The 16,610-nt window shown below is 38.6% G+C and overlaps 1 protein-coding gene across 6 annotated transcripts in view; it reads left to right on the top strand.

The window, feature by feature from the left end:
- The window catches only part of CORO1C (coronin 1C), an 87,540-nt gene that overhangs the window by 44,842 nt on the left and 26,088 nt on the right, over positions 1 to 16,610 (top strand). For 4 of the 6 annotated variants that reach the window (XR_012420589.1, XM_005572156.4, XM_045365874.2 and 1 more), the window contains exon 3: positions 9,472 to 9,594. Coding sequence is in view for 5 of the 6 variants with exons in the window: in XM_005572156.4 (XP_005572213.2) it covers positions 9,472 to 9,594 (123 nt within the window). In the remaining variant the exon portion in view is untranslated. Of the gene's footprint in view, positions 1 to 1,357; positions 1,396 to 9,471; positions 9,595 to 16,610 lie in introns of all 6 variants that reach the window. The other 2 variants (XM_074007712.1, XM_074007711.1) reach the window with 1 other exon arrangement.

Below are 16,610 nucleotides of genomic sequence, written 5' to 3'. Positions count from 1 at the left end.
CACTACACCTGGCTAATTTTTGTATTTCTTTGTAGGGACAGGGTTTGCCATGTTGCACAGGCTGATAGAAATATTTCTTTTTTTTTTTTTTTTTTTTTTTGAGACGGAGTCTGGCTCTGTCGCCCAGGCTGGAGTGCAGTGGCCGGATCTCAGCTCACTGCAAGCCCCGCCTCCCGGGTTCACGCCATTCTCCTGCCTCAGCCTCCCGAGTAGCTGGGACTACAGGCGCCTGCCACCTCGCCTGGCTAATTTTTTTTGTATTTTAGTAGAGACGGGGTTTCACCATGTTAGCCAGGATGGTCTTGATCTCCTGACTTCGTGATCTGCCCGTCTCGGCCTCCCAAAGTGCTGGGATTACAGGCTTGAGCCACCGCGCCCGGCCAGAAATATTTCTTAAGGTTTATGTTGAATTTAGTGTGCCTAAAGAGGAATGTTTTTTGCTAAGTTATTTAAGTTATGAACTTTCCTTTTTAGAGCAATTTGATAAAGTTATATTTTTACTGATGCTTACATTTTGATTTTCATTCCCCTTGTCCCCGCAAAATGCCCATTGGAGGAAATGTTGCCTAACTCTGTGGGTTTAGTTGAAGTATCAGTCTCCAGGAAGTCGGCTGTGTTTTAGCTACTTCAATATTTTTAAGTGTTTTCCCCAAAGCAAATGATAGTGCTTGTATCTGGGACAGTTTCTGCCATGGTGAAGGTTGCTGGCTGGAACAAGCTGAAAGACATCACCCTCAGCTCTGGCCAGCCACGTGGAAATTGTGCCATTACACCTCTCCCTTGTGCCAGCTGTATACACGCTTTGGAAGCTGAATTTTCCTTTCAGCTCATGTTGCTTGGCTCTGGGCAGGCTGTACTGGATCTTTCAGATAATAATGTCTGCACGCCAGTGTCCTGACCTATTTCACCAATGTCCCACGAGTTTATGAACTGGCTCTGGGCCAGAGCCTTTGGGAAACTTGGTGCTGGCCATTTTTGCCACTTGTTGGGTTGACATGCTAGTAATCCCAATCATTTGGAGTTTTAGCTAGAGAGATACAATAAAAGCTATCCTATGGCATGTGATTGAGACTAGTAAGTAATCAGTGAATCAATATTTATTTAAAGCAAAGAGTCTAAATGGCTATTACATTTTCAGCTAAACTACTTCAATTCCATGCCAGAAAAGTAGTAATATTCTAGATTAAGCAACAGAGGTGATTTATGCCTAATGAAATAGTGGACTGATATGTTAGTAAAGTGAAGTTTTTCTGTCTCTAAGCCTTGGAAGATTGGTGGGAGGTTCTTAAATAAGTCATTTTTTAGTTTGAAAAGATATCTAAGAGCTGGCTTTAATTCTTGTACATCTTCCTTTCAGCCTCTGCATTCATTTAAATTTGCTGCTTAGAGGTTCAGGTAAGCTGTGCTGTCACCATGACATGTGGTGGATGTCTTTCTGAATGGCCCCTCTCAATCTAGCTAATTATACATGGATTCTTTGGTTTATTCACTACATGATAAATGAGTGTCGTGCGGACGAATGAGAATGGTGTTCTAGTGCAAAATGTCTTCAGAATGATGTTTCCTCGTCTTTACCATATAAGTCCATTATTAGTATGGTTTCCTTTAATCTCCATGAACTGGAGCCCTCAGCAGTTTGTAAGTGGCCAGCTTTGCATTTTTAATAACATATACTGATTTGGTGAAATATGTTGTTGTGCTTTTGTTTTGATCTGATTATGAGTAAGAAGATATTTGGAGGTATAAGCCCTTGAAAGCAGGATAGCTGATACTTGACTGTGTGTTTGTGAACATCCAGCATGCCAAATAATCAGTGTACCTTTAAAATGCCATCTACCCTCATACTCTCTTCACATATTTACAGATATTTAGTCAATTGCTTTTCTCTTGTGCTACAGTGGAATACTACTTCCTCTGTTTTAAGGATTTATGGTGACATCACAACCAGAGGAAGCAGCTGCTTGTAGAATATCATTTTTTATTAACTCTGTTTCTGATGGCCAGTTGCCAATAATTTTAAACATTACTTGTGTGCCTTTTTTTACAACCCATGACATAGTGGAAATTTTCTTTTCCCTATCAAATCTAGTATGGCTGGTCAGTGATATTTTAGATCTTTGCTTCTTGACTTTCTCTGTGCCTCAGTTTCTTTATTTAGAAAGTAAACTAAAAAATACAAAAAAACTAGCCGGGCGAGGTGGTGGGTGCCTGTAGTCCCAGCTACTCGGGAGGCCGAGGCAGGAGAATGGCGGAAACCCGGGAGGCGGAGCTTGCAGTGAGCTGAGATCACGCTGCTGCGCCTGGGCCACAGAGCGAGACTCCGTCTCAAAAAAAAAAAAAAAAAAAAAAAGAAAGGTAATAAAGTTCCCACATCTTAAAGGTTGTCATGAGGGGACAAAGTTATCAAGGTCTTGAGACAGTTCCTAGCATGTAATTTAAGTACTTAAAAAGTGTTAGCCATTGTTATTTGTTTTGATAGAAAGGATGGAAATAGGTGGCAGTTGCTCTTTCAGTGACATTCAGGTTCCAGAGAAAAATGTTGAGCCCTAGTACTTTCAGGCTGTAGATTTATTGGGGCGGAGCTGGAAATGGCAGTAATGCTTATTATTATTGTCAAATATCTTGACTGAAGAATACTGGTGAATAGCTATTAACTTTTAGCCAGGGTTATTTAATTTTAACTTCAAAAAAGAAGCCATTTAGTAAGAAGCTTCTTAGTATGTAATTAAGAACAACTAGTACTAGTACTTCCAGATTCCCCTCAAAATTGTTTTATGTTTGAACAAAAGCTCTTCTTAGCCCAGATTGGAAAAAATCATTTGGTGTTCTTGGAAGTTCAGAGCTCAGTACTATACTTGGCCATCAAGGATGCCAAATGTGGTTTCCTGAGCAGAGCCTAGGAATCAAAGACCCTGATGTAAAACAAAACAACTCAGGTAGAAAAGCTTTTTTCCTTGGGAGTAAAAAAAATTTTGTAATGCAAAGTTAGTAACAATGCATTGATGTATTTCTTAACTTTATTATATTTTAAATTCTTTTTTCAAAATAAAAAATGTATCAAATAAGATAAAGGGCACACATGTACTCACCAGATTAAACAGATGTTAATATTTTCCCATATTTGTTGCATATTTCCCCTTTTTGAAAAAAGTAAAGCAAAACAGATACAGGTAAAATACCATTCCCATTTATTTTCTCCTTCCCCAGAGGTAATCTTTTCTTCAAATATGTATCATATTTTTATTACATGTATGTTTATCTGTAACATATACTTTTATTTCATGTGTCTTAAACTTTTATGTAAATATTTATTCCCATACTGAAGGACAGTGAAATTGCTTCTATTTTGCAACTATTTCCAACAATGTGGCAATAAATATTCCTCTTGTACAAAATATGGGAGCATCTCTCTCACCCGGACCACCTAGGAGTGGCATTGCTGGGCTGGACATCCTCACCTCTGTTACCAAATTGTTCTTGAAAGGAATTGTAACAAGGTATTCTGTAAGGAGTTTTTGAGTTCCTCTTTCCTGACATCTTTGTCAGCACATGTATTTAGACTTTTAAATGTTTACCAGTTTTGATGAGTATAAAATGTCACCTTGTTGTTTTAATTTGTAGTTCTCTAATTATCAGTGAGATTGAAGTGTCTTTTCACACATCTATTGCCTCTTCAGGTTTTCTTCCCTATGAGTTCTCTGCTCATGTAATTTGCCCATCATTCTGTTTGGTTGTTGATTTTGTTGGGTATGTATGTTGCATACCTCTTCTTGCACTTTGTAACTTGTCTGTTCATTTACATTTTTAAAGAACAACGCACACTGCTGAATTTGGTTTCCTTTTGTTGCTGTTGTTTGTGAGGAGCTTTGCATCAATATTTATGTCATATACGCTTCAATTTTTCTCCCTCATACTGCCCGTTGTGTCAAGGTGTTACGTTCCTTATATGATGAATTCAGGGGCACTTTACTTTTTTCTATTCTCTGGAAAGGTTTGTTTGAAATGATATCTTCCTTGAATATTTGGTGACACTCACCTGTAAAACCATCTGGGCCTAGTGTTTTTTGGTGTTTGGTGATTGATTGATTTATTAGGGGTTGGTGATGGGTAGAGTGATACTACTGATCTTTTATGGTTATAGATCTAATTTACATTTATTTATTCTTAAATATGTTTTGATGTTACTTTTACTTCTGTGAGATTGTGTATTTCATCTAGAGTATTCAAATTTATATATAGTCAAATGTTATTCCTAGTATTTTCATACTCTGTACATTTCTACTTTATTTGTAAGTTATGTCCCTTTTAAAATTATTGGTATTCATTTGTGCCTTATCTCTTTTCCTGATCTATCCAGTTTAGTTGATTGTGTTATTTAGTTTTTTTCCACTGATTTCTTTTCTTACTTTTTTTTTTTTTTTTTTTTGAGACAGAGTCTTGCACTGTTGCCTGGGCTGGAGTGCAGTGGCGCGATCTCAGCTCACTGCAACCTCTGCCTCCCAGTTTCAAGCAATTCTCTTGCCTCAGCCTCCTGAGTAGCTGGGATTACAGGTGTGCCCTACCACGCCTGGCTAATTTTTTGTATTTTTAGTAGAGACAGGGTTTCACTATGTTGGCCAGGCTGGTCCTGAACTCCTGACCTCGTGATCTGCCCGCCTCGGCCTCCCAGAATGCTGTGATTACAGGCATGAGCCACTGTGCTCGGTGTATTTTCTAATAATTTTACATTCTTTGGATGTACTCTGTTCATTTTCTAACTTCTCAAGATAGCAACTCAGTGCGTTAATTTTCGGTCTTTTCTACTATATGCATTTAAGACTGTCCATTTTTCACTAAGATCTGTTTTAGTTGTGTCTTGCACATTTGGATATATTGTGTATTGCTCAGTTTTAACTTTGTTATCCAGTATGATTTTTATAAAACTGAATTATTTAGTAAATTAAAATATTTTCAAAGGTACTGGAGATTTTTGGTTTATTTTTCTATTAATGTTTAATTGTATTGCATTATACTCAGAACATGCTCTACATGCTATTGACTCCTTGGTATTTTTTGAGATTTGCTTCATGGTCTCCTAATTGATAATTTAAAAAAAATAAATGTTTAATGTGTGTTTGAAAAAAGTGTATTTTTAAATGTTAGGTACAAGGTTGTATATATTCATTAGATCAAACTTGTTAATTTTTATAAAATCTTCTGTATTCATATTAATTTTGTCTGTTTAATTTCTTAAATCTTTGTTGAAATCTCTTAAGATTATGACTTTGTCATTTTCTTCTTCGAGTTCTGTCAACATTTGCCTTAATTATTTTGAAATTGTGTGGTTGGATTAATTACACTTTATAGTGGCAATATAACTTTACAGTGAATTGTTTCTTTAGATGTCAGGTAGTGATATTAATCTCTAATAGCACATTTCACCTTAAAGTTTGTTTGTTCTGGTATTAACTACCAGGTATACTTTTTAATATGTCCCCCTCCTTTGTTTGCCTTTTGGTGCCATTATTTTTTAAAAATATGTTTTGTAGCTGGATTTATAATCTAATCTGAGAGGCCTTGTCTTTTATCTAGTGAACTTAATCTTGCATTTACTACAAATCATGATTTATAGCTGGTTTTGTTTCCACCATCTTTGTGCTTTCTAGTTTTCATGCTTTTTTTTCTTAAAAAATTTGTCTGTGCTTTTCATGAGTTGCATTCATACTTTCTTTGGTCCTTTTTTTCTTTTTATTTTCTCTTTCTATTGGATTGAGCCGGTTTTTAAGTTCTAGCTATTCTAGTACACCTCCACCAGAAATTATACATTCTGTCTTTCCTTTCAGTATTTACTCTTCATTTGGACATCTTTACTTAAAGTCTAAAATTAGTCAATTTTAAAGTCCGATCATATGCCTTTTACCTTAAATGGTATTGTTGTCTAATATTTTATTTCTGTCTTTTTAAAATCTGTACTCCAAGTAGGTATTATTAGTACTGTTTTACATAGTACCTGTTTGTATTTGCTTTATTTATTTATTTGCTCACCATTGTTTTGCTATACCAGTCAGTTTTTATACTTTACTTTCTTTTCCTGAAATGAGTCCTTGAACTTAATTCTTTGAAATTAATATAGCAATTCTTTGAGACAAGTCTGAGAATTTAATTTTTTGAACAAGGGTTTGCCCATGGTAAATTCTGACTCTTTTTGTCTACAATGTCTTTTGTTTGCTTTTTTCTTGTCATCATTCTTGAATGATAGTTTTTCTGGGTATGGAATACAAGGGTGGTTGTTTTTCTTAGCATTTCCAAGATATTTTCCATTTCTTTGTTTCTCTGATTGCTTCTGAGAAGTCTGCTCACAGTCAAATTACTCTTGTCAGTAGGTCATCTGTCCTTTCTCTGTTGTTGCTTCTGGGATCTTTGTTCTAGGTGTTCTAAATTGCACTAGGATATGAATAAATAAGAATTTGTTTTCACTTATACTGCCCTAGGTAGGATTCGTGCCTCTTAAATCTAAAGACTTATGCATTTAATTGAACCTGAAAAATTCGTAGCCATTATCTCTTTAATTTTTGCCTCTGTTCCATTCTTTTAATTCTCTGCTTTTGGTATGTCTATTTAAATGTGTGTCAAACTTCATTTTGAGCTTCCAGCCTTAGGATGTTTTAAATTATGAAATATCACACATTCAAGCCACACATGGTGACACACAACTATGGTTCCAGCTATGTAGGAGTCTGAGGCAGGAGGATCACTTGATGCCAGCAGTTCAAGGCTGCAGTGAGCTATGATCGTGCCTGTGAATGGCCACTGCATTCCAGCCTAGGCAACATGAGACAAGAACAAGAGAGAGAGAGAGACAAGGAAGGAAGGAGAAAGAGAGCACACATTCAAAACAGTTACTATATCTATAGTTTGATAATTATATAACATTATTAACTAATTATGTAAAATAGGATGAACACCTGTGATCCCAGTACCATCAGCTTGAGCAATTTAATATCAAGGAGTACAATTGAAATCTGCATCTTACCTGCATGATTTTTGTGAGAATGCAACAAGATAAGCAAAACCGTGTGGCTTAGACTTAGTAGCTGGTCGTTCTTTAAGGAGAGACACCATCAGAAATCTGGTAGAGTAGATTCCAGCATTTGTTAAATTTTGGGTAATGTTTATTGAGTACTTCAAGTGCTGGGACAGTACCAAGTTCTTTACCTTGATTGTCTCATTTAGTCCTCACATCAGCTCTTAAGGAATAAACTGTTAAACATTCTAGTTTTATAGATGAGGAACTGAGGTTGAGGAATGGAGTAATTTGGCTAGGACTTCACAGCTGGAAGATGGCAGAACCATGACTACACTCTGGGCAGTCTGGTTCTCAACCATTTATGCTTTGTTGCCTGTAAATGAATCGTGTGGCTTCTTCCTATGACACCCAGATTCTATATGATATGGTGTTCACTGGAAATTCCTTTGTTGAAGTCCTTTTTTGGTGATGCATTTTGGGAGATCCAAACTGGGTTGCAAGGGAAAGTGGAGGAACATGAAGAAACCTAGGCCTTAGGTCTGTAAACAGGGCCATCTTCAGGTCTCAACTTGGAACTTACCTTTCCCAGAAGAAAACCTCTCCAGAGATGGTGACCCCACAAACCTGCTTGAATGTTCTCCTTCTGTGTTCCTATGTGGCACCGTAATTGGCTGTTTAAATGTCTCCTCTCACTGGACTCCATGTGGTAGCCAGGACAGGACTGCCTTGTTAACGTCTGTATCTCCAGCACTCAACACAATGTCTGGTCCATAAAGGTTCACAACACATATTTGATAATTCTTAATGATGGAGTAAATTACTGTACTAGAAGAACTAATAATGTGACAGCTTTTATTGAATATTTTATTCCAAATACTGTGGTTAAATTTTTTACATATTTTACAGATAATTGTAATACTGAATTGTGATTTATCTAAAAGGGTTCTCTCATTTAATCCTTACAGTAATTGCAGGAGTTAAGTATCATTGTTAACTATTTTACAGATGACAAATGAGCTGAAGTTTAGAGAGATTACATGACTTGTCTAAAATCACCTGCTGTTTAATCGGTAGAGCATGGATTTGAACCCTTACCTTTCTGATTCCAGAGCCTGTGGTCTTTACATGTTAGCGTTCTGCTTCTCTGGAGATTTGCACAGTCAAGTTAAATTGGAGAAATCGTAGAAATTTATGTTCTTGAAAAATTGTTAAGAAGCCCGCCCCAGTGTTGGGATGATTTGCCATATAAGGGCAAAAACAACAAAAAATAGATTCAGCCATACGTTGCAGTGATTCCTTTCTGTGCACCTGCTCTTACAGCATACACAGCTTCAGCATGGACTGGCATTAAGCTGTTTTAAAAAGGAAACCACTTTCATGCACCCGTTGTTAACAACAGCAGTTGTCTTAGTTGACACAAAATTGGTCTGATAACCCTGGTTGGTTTGCTAGATTCAAATGTGTGACATGAACAAATCGTGGCAGCTATTTATGACCAACATTAAGCATTTTAGTCTTAATCAGATGTGGAAGTGGCTGATGGGTGAGGTCTAAGTTGGTGTTAACTAGACTGGCTGGCTGGCATTTCTGTTGATTGAAGATAGCAGAGAGACTGAGACATTAAAATGTAGTAGGCTCTTTAGACCCTAAGTGATAGCTAAAGCTTTTTTTTTTTTTTTTTTAACTTTAACTTTTAAAATTTTCTTTTCTTTTTTCTTTTTTTTTTTTTTTCTTTTTTTGAGACAGAGTCTCACTGTGTCACTAGGCCTGGAGTGCAGTGGTGCGATCTCAGCTCACTGCAACCTCCGCCTCCCGGGTTCAAGCGATTCTCCTGCCTCAGCCTCCTGAGTAGCTGGGACTACAGGCGCTCACCACCACGCCCGGCTAATTTTTGTATTTTTAGTCGGGGTTTCACCATGTTGGCGAGGATAGTCTCAATCTCCTGACCTGCTGATTCACCTGCCTCAGCCTCCCAAAGTGCTGGGATTATAGGCGTGAGCCACCGCACCCAGCCTTTAAATTTTCATAGTGCCATTCATTTCCAGAACTGGTAATTTATATATTTGAGGATATTGTCTTATTGTATTAAAAGTTATATTTCACATTTTGAATAATACCAAGGTTTAGGGATTTTTTTAAAAGCCATGGAACATCCTTTTAATTTACAACTTGGTTATTTAGAATTGTATTCTGGTAAAAAGACTTTCATATTCTCTTTTGCTATGTCTGCTAGTGCAGTTGATTACATCTTTTGGTTCTAGGGATTTGGATTCTTGTAATTTGATGGCGTGTCCTTGGTAGTGGCTTTTTCTAGAAGTGAAAGTTGATATTTACTATACGATGTCATCATATCTAGACAATTGAGAGTTTTGGGTGGAGGTAATACAGGAGAAATGGGCCTAAGAAAATGTATAACCTCTGTAGTGTTGATGTTACGTAATAGGTTTGTTTCTCTCTTCTTTCAGACTGGTCGAATTGACAAATCCTACCCTACAGTATGTGGCCACACAGGACCAGTGCTGGACATAGACTGGTGCCCACATAACGATCAGGTCATTGCCAGCGGTTCAGAGGACTGCACGGTCATGGTAAGCTCCCAGGGTGTTGCATGCACGCAGGCCAGTGGGACTCACCTACTGCTTTCAAAAGCATGTGTGTGAATGTGTGTGTATGTATAGAGGCTTGAAAAGCAGAAAGTTATAGCAGTTTTGACTGTCTGTTGAATTTTACAAGAATTTACTACATTTAAATTTAATTACAGATAATCCTTTCAACAAGCCCTTAAATCAAAAGGTTGTACTGCAGTGTCCTTTTTTTTTTTTTTTTTTTTTTTTTTGAGATGGGGTCTCACTCTGTCACCCAGGCTGGAGTGCAGTGTCATGATCTCAGCTCACTGTAACCTCCGCCTCCCAGGTTCAAGTGATTCTTCTGCCTCAGACTCCTGAGTAACTGGGATTACAGGCATCCGCTGCCACACCTGGCTAAGTTTTGTATTTTTAATAGAGATGAGGTTTCACCATGTCAGCCAGGCCGGTCTCGAACTCCTGACCTCAAGTGATTCGCCTACCTCGGCCTCCCAAAGTGCTGGGATTACAGTCTTTTCTGTGAGTGTATTTGTGTATGTGCTTATTGACAGTTGACATCTTCTCTGTCGGAAGATTTTAGGGAAAGTAAAATGACTTTTCAGTAATTCTGTAATGCCATTTGACCACATGAATTTCCCCTCGCCCCAAAAGAAGATAAAAAACTGCTGGCACAGACTCTACAAGACAGTGACGTAAGATGCCAAAGTTATGCAGATAAAATGGGATATGTCACAGGTGGTAAAAGACAGTTTTTGCAATTGCTTATTTCCAAGCTAACGGCAGAAATTGTGTTCTGTCCAGTGGACCCTGGTTAAGAAAGTCCTTTTCATAAAGATATACAAACAAACAAAAAACGTGAAAGGTGAATTAAGCACTTCACATTCCCTCCTTTAGTTTCCAAAAGTAGGTTATGTGTGAAACAAGGCTTTGGAGTACTTTTTAATATGATTTCTTGTTCTTGGTTATGATTTTTAACTTTAAAATGTGATTATTGGTTTGGGTCAGTTTTTAATGCTAGCCCAAAATAGGTTGAAAAGGTTAGGCATAAGCACAAATGGGAGTACTGCTGCCCCTGAAATAAGGGAAGATGGTCTCTAATTAATTTGGTAAGCAGTCTCGCACATGTCAGGTAGACAGCTTGGAGAACTATGCTACTTTTATTTTCCTCTCTGTTGGCTGTAGACTGAAACATTGTTTGGAAAGCTTTATTAATTAAAATTATTTTACATAAACACAAATTAATTCCTGAACTGTGTCATTTAAACATTTACCCGCTTTTCCTCATGGGCTTTTGGCTGGGAATGTCTCCTCCTGTGATCTCATAATTTTGGCAGCTAAAGCATATTAAGGAAATATGCTGCTGTGAAAGGGAATTGTTCTGTTTAATGTGCCTTGCTAAATTGATCATTTTAATGGCCACGGACACATTTTGCTAAGAGAAAGGAATATTATTTAGACCTGATGCCAGAATTTTTTTTTTATTTTTTTTTTTGAGATGGAGTCTCACTTTGTCCCCCAGGTTGGAGTGCAATGGCATGATCTCAGCTCACTGCAACCTCTACCTCCCAGGTTCAAGCGATTCTCCTGCCTCAGCCTCCCGAGTAGCTGGGATTACAGGCCTGCGCCACCACGCCCAGCTAATTTTTATGTTTTTAGTAGAAACGGAGTTTCACCATGTTGGCCAGGCTGGTCTTGAACTCCTGACCTCAAGTGATCCACCCACCTCAGCCTCCCAAAGTGCTGGGATTACAGGCACAAGCCATCGCGCCCGACTCGGATGCCAGAATCTTAAACGGAGAGTCTGAACCTCTTTTGAAGAAGCAGGTTTGATCCATCCTCTGGCTCTCCCTGTCTCTAGCATTATCCTTTAAAAAAAAAAAAAAAAAGGATAACGTTATCCTTTAAAAAAAAAAAAAAGGGTGTATTATAAAACAGAAAAACACACCAAATAGTTAAGTAAAAAAGTGAATTCAGTGAGTTAAGTGATTTATGACATAGCGAACACTATGTAACCACCTTCCATGTCAAAAAGTAGAACTTTCCCAACCTCCTCGGACTTCTCCATGTGCCCCATCCCAGTCCAACACCCTTCCTCCCTCTCAAAGTAACCACTCTCCTGACTTTTGTAATACTCATTTCCTTGCCTTTCTTTGTAGTGGTAATCACTCAAGTGTATACCTCTAGACTCTATAGACTGGTCTTGCCAGTTTTAAAAACTTTAAGTCTTAATCTGAAGATTCTTTCTTCATCATTTTCTTTTTCCTACAATGTATCTATGCAAAAGCCCTGAAGTTTGACCTGTGCTTTTCAGCCATCTGGATTTTGCTGATTGTATCCTCATGTTGCAGTGGAACGTACTCCTCTGTCCTCTGAATTTCCTGCAGATTGGCAGCTGGAACCTGAAGTGCGGTCAGATTCAGGTTCTGTCCTTTTGGCAAGACTGTATTGTTCCCATTATGTTCTTCCATACGTTAGGAAGCACATGATGTCACGATGTCTGGGTTTCATTCTTTTTCGATTCGTGCATTCTGTGCCTATATCCAGTCATTCACTAGGGGTCGCAATATGGTGACAGTAAATTCTGTCATTTTGTTTTCAATTTTTAGCTGGTAAAATTTTATAAGATGATGCCCTGACTTGCATACTTTTTAGTTACCAAATAGTATAGTTCATTTAGGAAAGCAGGATAAGTGCTTGATTCTTTCCTTTTATTTACCCAGTTCTCAAGATAATGAATTGATTGTCTGTCATCCTCAGAAGGTGACAAATTAGGGTTTTTTCCCCCCCTTTCCTTTCATTTTGAAATTATGGATTTGAATATATTTGATGGGTTCAATCCATTATAATTCTTATCTCAAAGCTGACTTTCTCGCCTTTTCCAGTGGAAACCTCTTCAAGATTTCTGAGTCCTTTTGAAATGACCCTTGTAGTCTTTGATAGATAGATTCCTTGCTGTGTGATATGCTGAGGTGTTTCAGGTTCACTTTGGACATCCCTGCCTAAGCCATTTCTTTCAGACGTCCTGGTTTATTTTAAGGGAAAATTATATCTCTTAAGTATGCAGTAACATTATGTCTAAAAAAAAAAATGTGTGTGTGTGTGTGTGTGTGTAATTAATTTAAAAATACTGTATTACCAAAGAGAGTGTAATCTTTTTGTTGTGGAGGGTTTCCCCTCCATGTTGATGGCTGCTGACTGATGAGGGTGGTGGTTGCTGAAGGTTGGGCTGGATGAGGCAATGACAATAAAGTTTGTCATATTGATTGACTTGGCCTCTCATGAAATCTTCCTCTGTAGCATGTAATGCTGTTTGATAGCATTTTACCTACCGTAGAGCTTCTTTCAAAATTGGAGTCAGTCCTCTCAAACCCTTTTGCTGCCTTATCAACTAAGTTTATGTAGGTAATATTCTAAATGTTTTGTTGTCATTTCAACAGTGTTCACAGCATCATTACCAGGAGTACATTCCATCTCAGGAAACTGTTTTATTTGCTTTTCCATAAGGAACAATGCCTCATCTGTTCAAATTTTATCATTAGATTGCAGCAATTCACTCACATCTTCAGGCTCCACTTTTTATTCTCTACTTCTGTATTTCCACCATATCTACAGTTACTTCTTCCACCAAAGTCTTGAACTCCTCAAATGTTGATATTTTGAACTCCTTCCATGAATCATGAATTTTCTTAATGTCACCTAAAATGGTTAATCCTTTCTAGGTTTGTTTGTTTTTTTTTGAGACGGAGTCTTGCTCTGTCGCCCAGGCTGGAGTGCAGTGGTACGATCTCGGCTCACTGCAACCTCCGCCTCCCACGTTCAAGCGATTCTCCTGCCTCAGCCTCCCGAGTAGCTGGGACTACAGGCGCGTGCCACCATGCCCAGCTAATTTTTTGTATTTTTAGTAGAGACGGGGTTTCACCGTGTTAGCCAGGATGGTCTCCATCTCCTGATCTCGTGATCCGCCCGCCTTGGCCTCCCAAAGTGCTGGGATTACAGGCGTGAGCCACTGCACCCGGCCCAGAAGGTTTTTAATTCACTTTGCCCAGATCCATCAGGGGAATCACTATCAGTGGTAGCTGTAGCCTTATGAAATGTATTTCTTAAATAAGAAGACTTGGCCGGGTGCGGTGGCTCACGCCTGTAATCCCAGCACTTTGGGAGGCCAAGACGGGCAGATCACGAGGTCAGGAGATCGAGACCATCCTGGCTAACACGGTGAAACCCCGTCTCTACTAAAAATTCATTTAAAAAAATGAACCGGGCGTGGTGGTGGGTGCCTGTAGTCCCAGCTACACGGGAGGCTGAGGCAGGAGAATGGTGTGAACCCGGGAAGCGGAGCTTGCAGTGAGTGGAGATCGTACCACTGCACTCCAGCCTGGGTGACAAAGCAAGACTCCGTCTCAAAAAAAAAAAAAAAGACTTGAAAGTCAAAATGATTCCTTGTTCCAAGGGCTGCAGAATTGATGTTAGCAGGTGAAAACAACGTTAGTCTCCTTGTACATTTTCATCAGAGGTCTTGGGTGATAAGGTGCATTGTTGATGAGCAGTAATATTTTTAAGGAATCTTTTTTTTTCCTGATCGGTAGTTCTCAATGGTGGACTTAAAATATTCAGTTAACCATGCAGTAAACAGATGTGCTGTCATTCATGCTTTGTTTTTCCATTTCTAGAACACAGACAGAGTAGATTTAGCATAATTCTTAAGGGCCATAGGATTTTTGGTGCGGTAAATGAACATTGGCATCAACTTAAAGTCACCAGCTGCATCAGCCTGTAACAAGACAGGCAGCTCATCTTTTGAAGCTTTGAAGCCAGGCATTGACTTCTCCTCTCTAGCCATGAAAGTTCTCGGTGGCATCTTCTTTCAGTAGAAGGCTGTTTCATCTACATTGAAAATGTGTTGTTTAATGTAGCCACCTTCATCAATGATCTTAGCCAGATCTTCTGGATAACTTGCTGCAGCTTCTCCATCAGCACTTGCTGCTTTCCCTTGTACTTTTATATAATGGATATGGCATCTTTCCTTAACCTCATGAACCAACCTCTGCTAGTTTCCAACTTTTCTTCTGCAGCTTCCTCACCTCTGTCAGCCTCCATAGAATTGAAGAGAGTTAGGACTTTGCTCTGGATTAGCCTTTAGCTTAAGGGAATCTTGTGGCTGGTTTGTATTTCTATCCCGACCACTAAAACAAAGGCTGTTTTTGCTTTTTTGTCATTCATGTGTTCACTGGAGTAGCACTTTTAATTTCCTGAACTTTTCTTTTGCATTCACAACTTGGCTAACTGGCTTAAGAGGCGCTTAGCTTTTAGCCTGTTTCAGCTTTCGACATGGCTTCCTCACTAAGCGTAATCATTTCTAATTTTTGATTTAAAGTGAGAAATGTGCAACTCTTCCTTTCACTGAAACACTTAAAGGTCATTTAGGGTTATTAGTTGGCCTAATTTCAATGTTGTTATGTCTCAGGTAATAGGGAGGCCCAAGGAGAGGAAGAGACAGGGATACAGGGAGAGCAGGTGGTGGAGCAGTGAGAAAACACACAGCGTTTATCGATTAAGTTCACTGTCTTATATGGGTGCAGTTCGTAGTGCCCCCAAAACAATTACAGTAGTAACACCAGAGATCACTTATCACTGTAACAGATACAGTAATAACAAAAAAGTTTGAAATGCTGCAAGAATTACCAAAATGGGACACAGAGACAGTGAACACATGCTGTTGGAAAAATGGTGCGGATAGACTTGCCTTAGGGCTGATACGAAACTTCAATTTGTTTAAAAAAAAAACAAAAACACCACCACAATATCTGTGAAGTGCAATAAAATGAGGTATGCCTGTATTTACCTAACCTCTTTAATTAATATTAATCACATCTCCATCTCCTTTCTTCCACATACAGAATGCAGGATCTTAGGGATACAGAAGGAGAATTAGAGTATCCTTATCTACCTCATTTGTCTTATCACATTATACATATAATAGTCTCAGAGTGAAAATACTAATACCACCACTGTAGTATGATTACTGAAAATTGTTAAAAAACTAAACAATTAGTTAAAAAATGAAACAACTTTTTAAAACCCATGCTATGTCTATTCTCCCTCCGTTTAAAAATGATGTATTCTGTATTTTCGAGACCACATCGCTGTTACATTCAACAGTCTCTCCTCTCTTGGTTCTGTGAGTAACTACATTGAAGTGCACTCCATCAATCATTGTGTCAATCTCGCACCAGGCATTTGGATCATCTGAAGCTTGTTCTTGGGTGGATTCCTTAAGAAGGGGTCATGGGAACAATATTCTCTGAATTCTTGTATACTGATAATAACTTATCTGTGATCTTTTTACTTGAAAGTGAGTTTTTCTGAATATAAAATTATTGGGCAGGGACAGTGCCTCACACCTGTAATTCCAGCAGTTTGGGAGGCCGAGGCAAGTGGACTTTTTGAGCCCAGGAGTTCAAGACCAGCCTGGGCAACATGGTGAAACCCCGTCTCTACAAAAAATAAAAAATTAGCTGGGTGTGGTGGTGAGTCCCTGTGGTCCCAGCTACTTGGGAGTCAGGTGGGAGGACCTCTTGGGCCTTGGAAGATCAAGGCTGCATTGAGCCGTGATCGTGCCACTGCACTACAGCCTGGTTAACAGAGTGAGACCGATCCTGTTTCTAAATAAATAAATAAAATTATTGACTCACAGTTTTTCCTTGAGTATCTAAATACCTTATTCCATTTTCTTTTGGCATAGGTGTTGCTGTCAAAGTCAGATTATAATCTAATTTCCTTTCCCTTGTAAATCATATGCTCTTTTTGCCTAAATGTTCGTAAGATTTTTCTTCTTCAAATATAGCTCTTGTTATCCATATGCTTTGTCTTCTTTACTTCTCTTTAGTAGTTGTCAGTTTCTCTTCAAACCTCTTTTCTTTTTCTTCCCTCCCCTTCCCTTCCCTCCTTTTCTTTCTTTTTTCGAGACAAGGTCTTGCTCTGTCACCCAGGCTGGAGTACAGTGGCAGGATCATGCCTTG

The sequence above is a fragment of the Macaca fascicularis genome, chromosome 11, assembly GCF_037993035.2.
Source record: "Macaca fascicularis isolate 582-1 chromosome 11, T2T-MFA8v1.1".
Taxonomy (NCBI): Eukaryota; Metazoa; Chordata; class Mammalia; order Primates; family Cercopithecidae; genus Macaca; species Macaca fascicularis.
Note: the sequence above shows the minus strand (reverse complement) of the source record. Positions and strands in the feature narration are given on the sequence as shown.